Genomic DNA, 13,886 nt, shown 5'->3' with positions numbered 1-13,886 from the left:
AAAAGGAAAAGGAAAAGGAAAAGGAAAAGGAAAAGGAAAAGGAAAAGGAAAAGGAAAAGGAAAAGGAAAAGGAAAAGGAAAAGGAAAAGGAAAAGACAGGTGAATGGGGAAGGGGAAGGGGAAGGGATGAGTTTTCTAAAACTCCATTCTTACCCATTTTTAAAAGAAATACAACAACTGTGTGCTTCCATTGTGGTTCTGAAAACCTTACTATCACCGTGGTGTTTGAATAGCAGAAACTCTCTCTGCTGTACATCCAGAATGTAAAGTCCTTCTCAGGATGTTACTAGAGGGAAAAAGGCAGTTGTCAAGTCTGTTTTGTTCCAGTTCATTAGTGACCAAAAGTCATTATCGTCTGACAGATGCACTAAGGGTTACATATGGTTTCTGGTTGTCTCAGTCCAGTTTTTAGTGGACAGATGTCCATATTCAGAAAAGATTTTAAAAGCCTGATAGCACAGCTACTTTAAACAACTTTGCTGAAAGTCTTTACAAAGAATATGGGACCTGGCTGAACATCTAAACTGATCGTCCTCTTGCCTATTGTGGTATTGCCACTAGCAGAAAATAGATAGTGTATGAAGAATCAGTGTTGTTTTCTGGAAGATGGCATATATTTCTTGGTGGGATTGAGAGGTTACATATTTGTCTGTGGCTATCAGTTGAATGTGAACTGTGAGTGATACTTCTGCTTCAAAACAAGAAAAATAGCTCCATTCCCTTCAAAGAGAATAGTGTCAGCAGCAGACCTCTCTATTGCTCCCACTGTTTTCTCGATGCTTCAGCTCATCACACTTCTGGGAGCTGACAAACTATCAGACTGAAAAACAGAAGAGGGGTGGGGGAGATTCTAATGCATGAGCAGAGAAATGAAGAGTGTCAATCTCATGCTTGCTATATTCTTTCCAATGACATGAATAGCATAATATCAGCAAGTAACTAAATCTAGATGCAGCTAGCCAGTTATATTCTTCATGAGAAAAAAAAAAAGAAGATTTTTCTTGGTATACTTTTTTCCAAAGAAATTGTAAACCCTTGCATATGCTGAGTTAAATTGGTGTTTCAAGATCAAACACTCGGATGTTAAGAGCACTACAGGAACATRTGTCTGGGCTGTCCTGGGGCAGCAAGTCAGGGCCTACCCCACTGAATCCACCAGAAAGAAGGGAAGATTTGCAGGSCAGGTCCAGACCGGGGCATCAGGCACCTCTGTGGGGATGGGATATTAGTCTAAGAGTGAGAATGGGCTCAGTGGAGTCCATGGCTGGGTCAGGCAGGGCTCTGGTAGAGCAGTGGATGGATTTCTATGGCACTGCTGGGACACAGAACACCCTGAAATGGGGTCGTGGGCCACCTTAAGTGGCCCTCTTTTAGTCTCTCATGTCATTCTCAGCTTCAATCCAAGTCTAGAAGAGACAGATGCCCCTTCTTTAGTTGGCACAATGAAGGTTAGAATTTGGTTCATAACGCACGAGGAGCATCAGGAATCTTGACACTGATTTGCTTCCAGAACTTGTTCCTGCTATCTCATATATGCAGCTGTCTGTACAGTGTACATACTAGTTCATCCCAGACTCCCTTCTGAAATATATCTGTCAGTCTCCTTAAAGAAGAAACCCAAGTAGAGTTGCCAGGACAGTTTTGCTTATGGATGTGCTGCAGATCACCAATAGGAGAACAGATGTGCCTTGCTTGAAATGCAACCTGTGGAATAATCCTGCCCTACTTCAAGAGGCTAAACCCAGAAACATGCAACCAGCACAGAGTGCCCTCATGATGTTCCCTAGATGTCACRCTGCAGGCAATGTCACCTTTCTGCAGACAATAAAAAAACCCTTATATCATACAATCACAGAACCATAGACTGGTTTGGATTGGAAGAGACCTTAAAGATTCTCTAATTCCAACTTCTTCCTCCCCTGCCATAGGAAGGGACACCGTCCACTAGACCAGGTTGTTTCAAACCCCGTCTGGCTTTGGAAATTTCCTGGGATGGGGCAGCCAAACTTCTCCAGGAAACCCGAGCCACTGCCTCACAGTATCTGCTCCTGCACCAGGCACTTTGAGCTGGCAAACACACATATATAATCATGTCTTTTGGCCGCAGGAGTGGTCACTGAATCTTAGAAGAGATGGACCGGTTGGGGTATGGATGGAGCAGTTTGCAGGGGACAAGAGAGGGTAGATGTGAGTCATACGAACTGCTCGATTCAGGGTTAACCCATGGTGCCTGCTTTTATCATGCAGCACAGACGTTGCCACAAGTGCCCTGAAGGACAGGCAGATGCAGCAGCAGAGAGTAAAACAGAATAATGCCCTTATCTAGTGCTCCATTTGCTCCAAATGGTCCTGCACAGCTTTACTGGCTGTAGGTGTGTGGCAGCACAGACACCCATCACCTCCAGCCAGAGCTGTGCCAGAGCACAGGCAATGGCTCTGGATGTTCATCACTGCCTCTTCCAAGTGCTTCAGRACGCTTCAAGATGAAAAATAATCCTCCTATCTGCTTCTGTGGCAGTGTTTGAGAACCTAGAAATGTAAGGTTATTAATAKGAGAAAGTGGTATAAAGTGACATTTCTGATTGAAATAGCATCTTCCTTCAATTTTATTGTCAAGAATGTCTCTCCTAAACATTTTTCTCTTCTTTTGCCTCACCTAATTTACTTATCTAGTTAGACACACTGGAATCTGAAAAAGTTGAGAGATAAACCACTTCAAAAACTTTTTTTAGTGCCAACTTCAGAAGTCTTCTGTGATTTTTTTCCCTTAGCCATTTTTTTTCTTTTTCTTTTTGTTCTTGAAACAAAGCTTCAATAATGATCTTAAAATGCCTGTAGTGGTGAAACAGACAGTGAGATTAGTAAACTGATAATGCTAATTCTATTAATTGAGAAAGGATCTAATTTTTCCCACCAAAGATCATACCAAAAGAGGTACACACATATGAATGTACTTGCTGTTTGTGCACACATAAAGACATACACTGCTTGGCTTTAAAACAGTGAGATTTATTTGTCTTTTAAATTTTTACAGTTTTATGTTTTAATTTTTCTTTGCACACAAGGAAAACAATATGTTTGTTTATTCCTGTTATGTAAAGCAGAGATTTAATGTAAAAAAAAAAAACCAGGGCTGAAGTCAAAATAACAGACAAACAGAAGCTATCAAAAATTATGAGGGAGGCAACAAATGAATGGCAACTGCCAGGGCTGCTGAAACTGAAAATGTGATCAGAAAGTGGAGCATTAAGAYAGAAAAAGATGGATAAAAGATTACCTTGCAGAGGCGTTAGTTAATTTAATTATATTTATGTTTTGCAATCATGATAATATGCCAGAGTGGCAGTGCTGGAAAGCACAGACTTCAATTTGTTGATATATGGTTCTGGGCCCTGGACTTCTCCACTTTTCAAGTTTGTTTTGGAGAAAAAGGAAGGAAAGACCTTTGGTCACTGCACCTAAAGGGGAAAAAGTAGTGTTGAGGTGAAAAAGTCTTTCTTCTCTTAAAAGAAGCACTCCACTCCTGCTTTGGCCTCTTCGCTCACAGCTGCTGACTTGCAGAAGAGGACTAGGATGAGATATCCTTCCACATCCACCCCCCTACAGCAGTGACAATGGAAGGGAAAACGCTATTTCCAGGTGACAATTGTCTTTTGTTTTAGTCTGAGCTATGCTGGGAGACAGCACCTCTGTCTGGATGCATCATCAGGACTAACACTGCTATAAGTACAGTAACYCAGAGCAAAATAACACTTTTTATACTTTAATTCAGCAGTCCTGAGAAGTTCAGAATCTGGGATGGGTCCTAAAACACAAAATTSTCTTTGTCAGTGCTGGCTGCTTTGCCCCTATAGACAAAGTAGGATAAAAATGATTATATGCATGTAGTATCTGTATTTTTGTCACTTAAACATGTCCACAACCTGTATAAATGCTCAAAAGACTAAWTTTTTAATTATATAGTTATTTACAAAATTTTAGTAGTGGGTAGTTTCCAGTTGCCTGTGTCAGATGTGGAATCATTCTGTACTTATATTTTAMAATTTTAGTTTCTTTTAGGTGGTGATTGCTGATCACCTATGCTGTTGACTTGATGAGGTTTCAGGAAAAAAAAGAAGAAAAAAAATGAGGAAAAGACTACTCCCAAAGTCAGTGTGGTGATAACACAATAATCACAGTTAATGCAGTGATGTGATGTTCACATCCTACACAGGTGGCAGAAGGGCACAGCTATTTCTTCTCAGACTCTTTGAGGTGTCAGTAACACAAAAGGGAAGAAAGAAGACCTAAAGAGTGGAACAGCATTCCTTAGTGGACATCCAAGAACTAACAACTCTAAGGGTGTAGCAAATCAAGATGCTGATGTGTGTCTATTGCTACCTTGGCAAAATACTCACATGCATCCTGTAGCTGAACAATGCTCATTATAATACTAAAAGTCACCTACAAAAAGATCGCTAGGTGAAGACCCTTTCGTTGAGCTGAAATTCTCTCTCTTGTATGGAAACTATTTGACTAATCATAATAGAGAGATTTTATTAGGAAAGTTACTAGTGCATAAAGCCTGGCATTGCTGGATGGAGCTCTGAGCTCTGGGGGGAGCCCTGGTGTAGGGACAGAGCTAGCTAAAGGAAGGTGTCCAATGCCCACGGCTGAAGTACAGGAGCTTTATGTTCCCTTTCAACCCTAATTTTTCTGTTAAGGGTTCAAAGAAGGTCATGAGGATGGTGAAAGGTCTGTGGGTAAAGCCTTAAGAGCAGTAGCTGGGGTCTCTTGGTTTGTTCAGCCTGGAGGAGACTGAGAGAGGACATTATTGTGGTCTTTGAGATCCGCATGAGGGGAAAGAGGAGGGACAGGTACCGCTGTTCTTCTTCATTCTTGTGACCTGCAACAGAATCTAAAGGAATSGCATGAGGCTGAGTCAGGGAAGTTTAGGTTGGATTTCAGGAAAAGGGTTTTCTCCCAGAGGGTGGCTGGGAACTGGAACAGGCTTCCCAGGGCAGTGATCACAGCACAAACCTGAGTTCAAAAAACGCTTGGACAACGCTCTCAGGCACACGGTTGAGATGTCCCGTGCAGTCGCAGGAGCTGGACTCGATGAGTCCTGTGGGTGCCTTCCAACTCGGCATATTCCGTGGTTCTGTGAAGCTTTTACCACGCTCCATCCCTCCCCGCCTCAGGCGGCACAGAAGCACCGCTGACATGMTGAGCGCTGCCCTCCCGCGGCGCTAATGAGGAACGGTGAGGGCGGTGGGGGGGGAGCGGCCATTTTGGTGAAGGGCCGGCACCGCTCCTTCCTCCCGTACTCAAGATGGCGGCGGCGGCGCATGCTCGGAGCGGGGCCGGGAAGGCCGGTGCTGCTGCCCGCGGGCGCTGAGGGGGCGGGCGGGGAACAGCGGCGGCAGCCATGGGCGAAACCGAGAGGCTTTATTATGTGTACAGCTGCGACCTGGACATCAACGTGCAGCTGAAGATGTGAGTGAGCGGCCTCGGGGCTCAGTGGGAAGCGGTGGCTGCCGCCCTGTGCGGGGTGCCGGGCCGGCCGCCCCTCGGCGGGGTGCGCTGGTGCCGCAGCCCGGCGGTGCCCGGGGACGGGCGGTGCTGGCTCTGCTCCGGGTACCGCGTCCCCTGCCAGCATCCTGGCCCGCGGGGAGGCGAYGGGACGGCACGGGGCGGGCGAGGGGCCGGGCTGGAGCTGTGCTGCGAACGCGTGTCAGATGTCCCGTGTCCTCAGGTGCTCTAAAGGCAGCGATTGTCAGTGCAGCCTCCCGTAGCCTCTCACCTGTCTGAGAAGCACAGAGTGGTTTGCGTTACAAGGGACCTTTAAAACCATCCTATTACACCCCCTTCCATGGGCACGGATATCTTCGATTATCCCAGATTACTTCCAGCCCAGTCCCGCCTGGCCTTGACGCTCCCAAGAATGGGGCAGCCACAGCTTCTTTGTGCAGCCTGTGCCAGTGCATCACCACCCTCACAGGGAAGAYTTWTTTTGTAATTAATTYGAAACKACTGTGTCTGAAGCCATCCCCCTTGCCGTATCRCTACATGCTCTTGTAAATAGTCTTGCAGGTTCTTTCCTGTAAGTTCCCTTGAGGAATTGGAAGGCCACCGCTGTGTCACAGCTCACTCCTCAGTGTTAGGGGAAGGAGATAAACTGGTGACACCCTTCCTGCTTGCTCCTGTGAAGGCACGGTGCTCTTAGTGTGCTGTTTTATTGTACGAAAGTCCAGGTGCTTCGTCATGTAACATGTGGAAGCACTTGTGTTGAAGCTGAAGTTACMCCACACTGATGTAATTTTTGGTTCGTTTTTGAAGTTACTGTTTTCATCATAGCAATGGGAAGTTTTGTGTAGGAGGAGTGTGCCTGACTCTAAAATGCAGTGTGCCCAGTGGTGTTACATTTAACTGTGTTCCACTTTTCTGGCAAACTAACTTGAAGAGTCTTATTCAGGGTTGTTTAACTTCTGAACAGGTARTGGTAGTGAAGGTGGCCCTGCTCATGACAGGAGTTGGAACGAGATTATCTTTAAGGTCCCTGCCAACTGAGATTATTTTGTGCCATCAAAAGTTCGTTTCATATGACCTCTTTGATAGTTCATTCCACCCAACAAAAGCTTTTTTTTTTTTTTTTTTTTTTTTAGCATACAGAAATGTATGTCATCCTAAAATGTGCAGGGCCGGTTTCTTGCAAGCAATTGGTTCATTTACTCTGGACTAGTTTTGTGAAACAAATAGATTTCTGTTTGGTGGAAGATTGATCTTACATAATTTCCCATCACCACCACCCCAGTTCCTTTTTTGTTTTAGCATGTGCATCCACAGTCAAATATCTAATATGTATGGCTGTTTTCATTGTGATGTAGCTGAAGCCTGAGAAATGACATCAATTCCTCTTAAGAGTAACASTATGCAAAGTGTTGCAAGACTTCAACCAAATTTTATTTGAGCATTTTGTTAAAGTGGACTTCATTTTTTTGTGAATTTTGAGAGATGATTAGCTTCCAAAGCCTGTCATACATTTCATAGTTGTTAATAAACATTAAGATGTACTTACCACAGCTATTTTGGGGTTTTGTTTCATCTTTTCCAAATAGCGTTTGGAGCACGTGTAATCTGCTGTTTGTTTTGTCTACTTTAATAATAGCATCATATGTCATCTCATTTATTATTGCGCTCCTTTAAGGCTGTCTGAGAATCCACAGGTTGCACTAGAAGACTGAAAAGACAAGTAATTCTTGCCTTCCCTGCTCTGCCCCCCACCCCTGCCTAAATCAGTATGGTAATACATTCCGTGTTTGCTCAGCGTTTCACATCCAGAGTTTCTCTCTGGTATTTGGATTTCACTACCAGCAAGTAATGCAAAGTGAGAATATCCTCTGTACTGAGTAGTCTAAGTATAAGCTACAGAAGTGCAATAGGATTTCTACTATGGATAGAATAAATTCTTGTTTATTTGTGTTTTCTCTTTCTCCTCCTCCTCCTCCCCTGCCTTCTCCCCCACAGAGGAAGTCTGGAAGGGAAAAGAGAACAGAAAAGCTACAAAGCTCTCTTAGAAGATCCGATGCTGAAGTTCTCAGGACTGTACCAAGAGACTTGCTCTGACTTGTATGTAACTTGTCAGGTGTTTGCAGAGGGGAAGCCTCTTGCTCTTCCAGTTAGAACTTCCTACAAGGCTTTTAGCACTAGGTGGAAGTAAGTGATTTGCCTTTTGTTTCATATTTCTTGTAGTCACTGGGGCACCGAGTTTTTGTTTCTGTCAGAAAGATTTGTTTTCTGTTGCCTTCTAAATGGCTTATGTTTCTTCAAGTGTYTGTATGTTTAGTGTTATCCTGACAGCCCAAAACCATCCTTTTTGTCCAAGGGGTAAGTGATGAAATTGCAACTTGTGTGCTTGGGCATGTCTTGCTACTTAAGTAACTGCTGGGGCCTGGAGTGGCACATTTTCATACTTGTTTGCTGACAGCCAGATCACCTTGAGACTCAGTCATAAAACCAGAGTATTTTACTTTYGGTCTGTAGCCCTTTAGTCATACTCCAGACAGGTGTTGGAATGGTTAAAGCCCWCAGGAAAAGAGTCAGTCTACCCTAAGAAACTTTTATTCTGAGGAGAATCTTGATTGTCTAAACTAATACAGAGTAACTTGAATGCTAAAGCTTTACGACTAATAACAAGTGTTTCTTTCCAGCTGGAATGAGTGGCTGAAATTGCCTGTGAAGTATCCAGACCTGCCTCGCAATGCTCAGGTGGCTCTGACCATCTGGGATGTGTATGGACCTGGTAAAGCCATTCCTGTGGGAGGAACGACTGTCTCACTCTTTGGGAAATATGGGTACACTGCTTTTTCTTCTTTGATGCATGTTTGAAGCTCACCTATGAATAGTAAGGTAGCAGGGGTTATGAGAGATATGTTGTTAAATGTTTTTCTAAACCAGGTTAACAGTTCCATGTTTGAAGTCAGATATATAAGTGATTGGCTCTGTTTGTTCCTGTGTGTAATGTCTTASTTGTTGCAGTGTTGTGTAAAAGAAGTCTTCTCCTGTATAACACCAAAATTTAGGCTATTTTTTGCTTTCTTTTAAAAATCTACATCTTGAATGCTAAGAAGGCAAGGGCTGAAATCACRTCTACACCCTTGTAATGCATRGATGCCAGTACTGATTAMTTAAAACAATTTATTTAATTGGCTYGCAAYTAGGTTGTGAATGCAATGTTATTTATAGGGAATAAAATGTTATTCAGTAAATCAACACTTTTCAGAGTTAATATGCTGTTATCCAATAGAGGGTGTGTTCAGTAAATTTGTGGATGGTAAGACTAAGCTGGGAAGGATTRCAAGTGTGCTGGACGGTGAACAGTACCTCAAAAGGATCTTGCTTTAGTGCAGAGGACACTGAAAAAATAGGATGTTGTCTAAGGAAGATTTAGAGGCACAGGTACTTCTTTGCAATTGATTGTTTTCACACACAGAGTGGGGAGCAGCTACCCACGAAARCAGAGGAAGAGACTTGTAGTTTGGAGTGAATCTTAAGTTTTGTGTGATTCAGCATCGTGGTGCTCCTGTAAAACGTGCAAACAACGTAGTTTACATGAATAGTTTACAAGTATGTGCATCAGGGACGCTGCTGTATCCTTTTCCTTTCCTTATCCTTATATTCTGTTCTTCGCAACCAACTTTTAGGAAGTTTCTGACTACTGGGAGTCTGTATCATTGAAGGTCTAGCAAATAGGTGTGATGGAGGAGGTGTTAAGCCTAGTGGGGCGGAAAAAAAAGAACGTAGGAACATTTTTSTGGTATGTACATAGTGTTGGAAAATCGGTAGGAATAGCCTGTTTTGTCTTGCCAGTGGATACGAAGTAATAAGCTTAAACTGAAGTGCAGGAAAAATTCAGATTTTCATTAGGAAAGCTGCTCTAATGATGCTTATATGCGGAAAGTGACTGTAGAGAGAGGTTGTACCTCTCTCACTGAGAATACTGTTTGAAGAAAATGAATGACATCACCTGTGGGCAAAAGATCAAACTGGTTAAACTGGACTGTGCCTCAAAGAATGCTGGTAGCTGCTAAAGCATTAGAGCTTCGTACCTGGAAAAATATATAAGACTAAATTTAAATTATAAGTCTTATTTCCAGCATGTGGGACTTGGAGAAAGTAGATGGAGAGAAACCAGCAAAAATTTTTGAATTTTGTAGTTTATAAATGAAAATCCTGTAGTAGTATTCCATGAAGTGATGTGTAAATTCAAGGTCAGAAGGTCTTTCTAATTGTTATTTCTCATTTTTAATGGTTCACTTTTTAAAATGTTCCTACCAGTTGTATTTAGCTGAAGTTGTTAGAGGTAGGTAATCAGCTCTTATTGACAAAGGTAATGCACTTGATTTCATGAGGCATCTTTTGTGGGTGGATCATCAGAAATATGCAAGGGAAGCAGGGTTTTGCAGAGAAAGGATGCGCTCAGTTACCCTGCAAAGTTCTGTTAGCTGCACACTTTCAATTGCCAATTCAGTTGCAAGCATTGATGGAGAAAGTGCTGTGTGTAGGGTTGTGGCATTTTTTCCCTGGTGTATTATTTTTTTTAATTTGGCAGCTCAGAAGGCTTCTTTATGTCTGCTGACCTTCAAAGGCAACTTAGATAGTTTTTTAGTTGATTTTTTTCATGCTGGCAGACCTAGAGTTACTATTATAATTTGCAAGTCAAGAGGAATAGTTTCTGCTTCGTTACAAATAATAAAACAATGAAGGTCGAGCTTTCTCCTCAGCTTGCATTTGTACCACCCCACTGACTTTGGGAATTACCCACTTTTCTGCCACTTGCTGAGTTAGTTATCTCAGACTTCACAATTTTCTTGTAAACTCCATGTGCCAGTAAAGTAAAGGCTGTAGAGGGCACAAGGTGCAAGGCACTTTTTCAGGGTTCAACTATGCAATTTTGTAATTTTGGCTAAGGAAGCCACTTCACTTTCTTGTAGCTTCTGCTGAACTTTGACTCCTGACAGCTGTGTTATTTTGGATTTACTGAAGTGATTCTGCATTTTTCCCCTGCAGTATGTTTCGACAAGGAATGCATGACTTGAAAGTATGGCCCAACGTAGAAGCTGATGGCTCAGAGCCYACCAAAACTCCTGGGAGAACCAGCAGCACAGTCTCTGAAGACCAAATGAGCCGCTTGGCGAAGGTAATGGAACAGCAAGTAATCTTTAAAATGTATGTGACAAGCATGCATTTCACTGGAGTGACATGAAAACATCTTCCTGTGCTGTTTTCTCATGTGAGAGCTCTCTTCCTTTGGTTATTTAGGTGCTTCACAGGATTTTTACAAACAAGTAAACCAGACCATACGTAATTTCTTCTGAAGTGGTTTTTAAAAGGTGACTTGTAAGTGCCTTCTAATACACATAGCATTCTGTTGGAACAACTTAAGATCTGAATTCTTTGTAAAGAATTAAAACATGAACAGTAATCTGGGGACAGTCTGGTTTCTTCAGAAGCCGTCCTTCAGCTTTGAGGCTGTCTGGCATAGTGTTCAGAAGTGTGTGATATCTCTACATTAGAAAGAGCTTGAGTTCCTTTTTGCAGTTTTGCAGTTTTTTTTTTTTGTTCAAGTTTCATTCATTTAAGCTCATGAATATGYGTATTAGTATTTTCACCTCCAAGCTTTTGATGGCAGAGTATATTCTTGCCTTCAGAACTACTGGAATTGATCAGATTGCATTAGTTACTGAACTGTTTTACTAGCTGATGTCTGATTATTCTTGTAAGCTTGACCCCATGCCTTTCCAAAACACCCAGTCCACTTACTCAGTGAGCTTTCTTCTTTATCTTTGTCTCCCAGGTTTTATCCAGACCTTTGTGGGATTCCAGTGAAAGATAGATCCATTTTCTCATCTAGTGGTTTATGACAGCAATAAATAAATTTTCATTAAGGGTCTCTGTTTTATTAGTATAGTTTGCATTGAATTTACAATGGAAAGCTCATTAAAGCTAGTGGTGCCCCATTTCTTGATCATAGTAGAATAGATGCCCTCTGGCCTAAGCAATCTCTGTAGACAGACACTAAATATAGTCTTGTTTACAGTTCATCGCATGGTTACAGTGGGTTTCTGTGGAAGCCTTTGAGAGTGTAGGCCATCCCTTTCTTGTTAGTTYTGTTATGCAAACATTACTACTCTTTTACATACACCTATTCTAGCTCAGAAAACACAAACGAAATAGAGTACTGAAGTCCTAAAATAGGTCTTTCTGGTTTAGTCTGTTATTTTGGCATTTGGAAGATGACGTTTCGAGTCCTCTGAGGAATAGGAGGGAATTCTTTCACATCCCATTTTGAGAGTTGTAATTAATGGCTGACARAAAGCTAATAACACCACTGCCCCCATTCTTTTTTTTTGAAAGCTGTTTTAGGAGATGATAATTTATGAAAGAAGTTGAGTGTTTTCACTGATGTTTTGTTGTGGTCCTTTATCATCAGATGCTAGGGAAGTTAGTAGGGTTTCTGGGTAATGTGTCTGTGGGAGCTTTCATTTGCACAGCTGTTTACACAGCAGATGAGGTTCTTGTCATGTGTCACTCCTAAAGAGCTGTTGTTCAAACACAATCAGCTTCAGTTTTTCTGTGACTTACTCATTAGTTGCTGAAAGCCTTCTCATATAACTCTTGAAGGTATATTTAAATATAGGTAAAATGAGTAGGACTAAGTACATACACAGCAAATTTGTATGGACRTTGTTWTTCTTGKTTTTTTTTTTCTTGTGCTTATTGAACAACTTGTCCAGTGTTGTGCTATTGACTGATATCTGGTACCAGAGCCCAAACTAGAGTTTTCTAGATAATAAGTAACTTTTGAGAAGAGCTTGTGAAGGATCTTTTCTTCGTCTAAAAGATAGCTCTTTTCTTGACATGCCTCTGAATTTCTCTGTGGCTTTTATTATTACAGGGACATTGTATAAAATCAGTGACTGGCTGGTCAAAGAGTTGCATCTTTTTACCTTAAATAGTGGATATTGTGGCAAGTCTTCCCTTTCATGTTGAGGTGCCATATGGTTGTGGTTTCACAAAACACATGAATGTTGCTAGTAAAGTTGCTACTGATGAAAAAGCCATGGCTTTACATTCTGGAGGCGTTGTGAATGCAGATTTTTTGTGTACTAAGGAATATTAATGGAAAGAGTGTGGAATATTTTAGCATGCTCAAACATTAATTACATTAAGATATTTCTCCCATGAGTGGTGCATTAATTTATTCTGCTTTGACTGAATGTATCTTAAGTTCTTTTTGATACATTCATTTCTCTCATACCTTCTGATGGCTAAATGAGATTAGATAATAATAATGTTGAGATATTATCTAAAGGGATGCATCTTACTTAGTTACAGATGATGAATGCTTGTTTCCCTAAAGGGGATACACTAGTTTCTCTCTTATTTTAAGCTTTAAATATTAATCCAAGACAGCAGTTCTTCATGTGTATCTATATGCCCGCAGATCTTCTAGGTCTTGTTTGCAGACATAATTAATTGCTGTGTTATGAATTTTTACCTTATAAGGGWGGTTTAGAAGTGTATGATACTAATAATTTTCTTCTGAGACATAGAAAATTACTTTTCTTTTTCTCTAGTGCAGTGAACAAGAAAATGAACTAAGAATATGTGACCAAGTTTGTTTTCCCCAAGACTTTGGTTAAATAGATTTTAGCCCAACATACTTGTGTCTGTACTGTTAAGACATCAGTTTAGTGGGGATTTGAGAGAGAATAATGAAACKGTACAATTGGTGCAAACTCTTCAGTTCTTTGTCTTCACAAARAATTTTATTTGTGGTATACCTGTAGTGTTGAGCTATGGRAGGTCTAGTGCACGTATCTGAGARACTGTGCAACCAGGACATCTCCCARTATATTCCAAGTCTTAAATMTTCTGTGTTGKTTTTTTGTACTAATACCATCTCAAGTTGTACATGGAAGCAGCAGGCTGCTGTTGTGTTCTCCTGCATCCAATASCTTCTGTTCCTGTACTCTCCTAGGCCTCTCTGTGTATTGCCTGKCCCCTAGCTGGACGGGAAGTAGCAGTTGGTGTAACTGTGGAGCCTCTTCACATTTAGATGTTCGTGGCTGGACACAGAACAGAGTTAAAGAAATAGTAGCTGTAACCTTTCCCCTAATAATAATTTTAAGAGGTCTCTTCACTAGCCATTTTCTAGACAGATACTGATTTCTTTGAGAGTAGTAGGAACTTGCTGTCTTCTAATCCCTCTCCATCTCTTGCATTCTGCGATAATCACTGATTTATTTTGCATAACCCTTGTGATTTCTGAGGAAACTAAAGGATGRTGTTTGTGTTTGCATGGTCTGCTGCTGGATGTTTCATAAACAATTGTGTTAGTGTAT

General features: G+C 41.5%; 1 protein-coding gene across 2 annotated transcripts in view; it reads left to right on the top strand.

Moving 5' to 3' along the window:
• The first annotated feature begins 5,322 nt into the window (after positions 1-5,322).
• Positions 5,323-13,886, top strand: part of PIK3C3 (phosphatidylinositol 3-kinase catalytic subunit type 3) — a 67,238-nt gene continuing 58,674 nt past the window's right edge. For both annotated transcript variants that reach the window (XM_057384528.1, XM_057384527.1), the window contains exons 1-4: positions 5,323-5,475; positions 7,507-7,695; positions 8,190-8,333; positions 10,549-10,678. In XM_057384528.1, the coding sequence (XP_057240511.1) occupies positions 5,408-5,475; positions 7,507-7,695; positions 8,190-8,333; positions 10,549-10,678 (531 nt within the window). In that variant the 5' untranslated portion in view covers positions 5,323-5,407. The remainder of the gene's footprint in view (positions 5,476-7,506; positions 7,696-8,189; positions 8,334-10,548; positions 10,679-13,886) is intronic.

Source organism: Malurus melanocephalus, unplaced genomic scaffold (genome assembly GCF_030028575.1).
Source record: "Malurus melanocephalus ecotype Western Australia unplaced genomic scaffold, MMel_1.1 scaffold_715, whole genome shotgun sequence".
NCBI lineage: Eukaryota > Metazoa > Chordata > Aves > Passeriformes > Maluridae > Malurus > Malurus melanocephalus.
The sequence above is the reverse complement of the archived record's forward strand: the minus strand, read 5'-3'. Positions and strand labels throughout refer to the sequence as shown.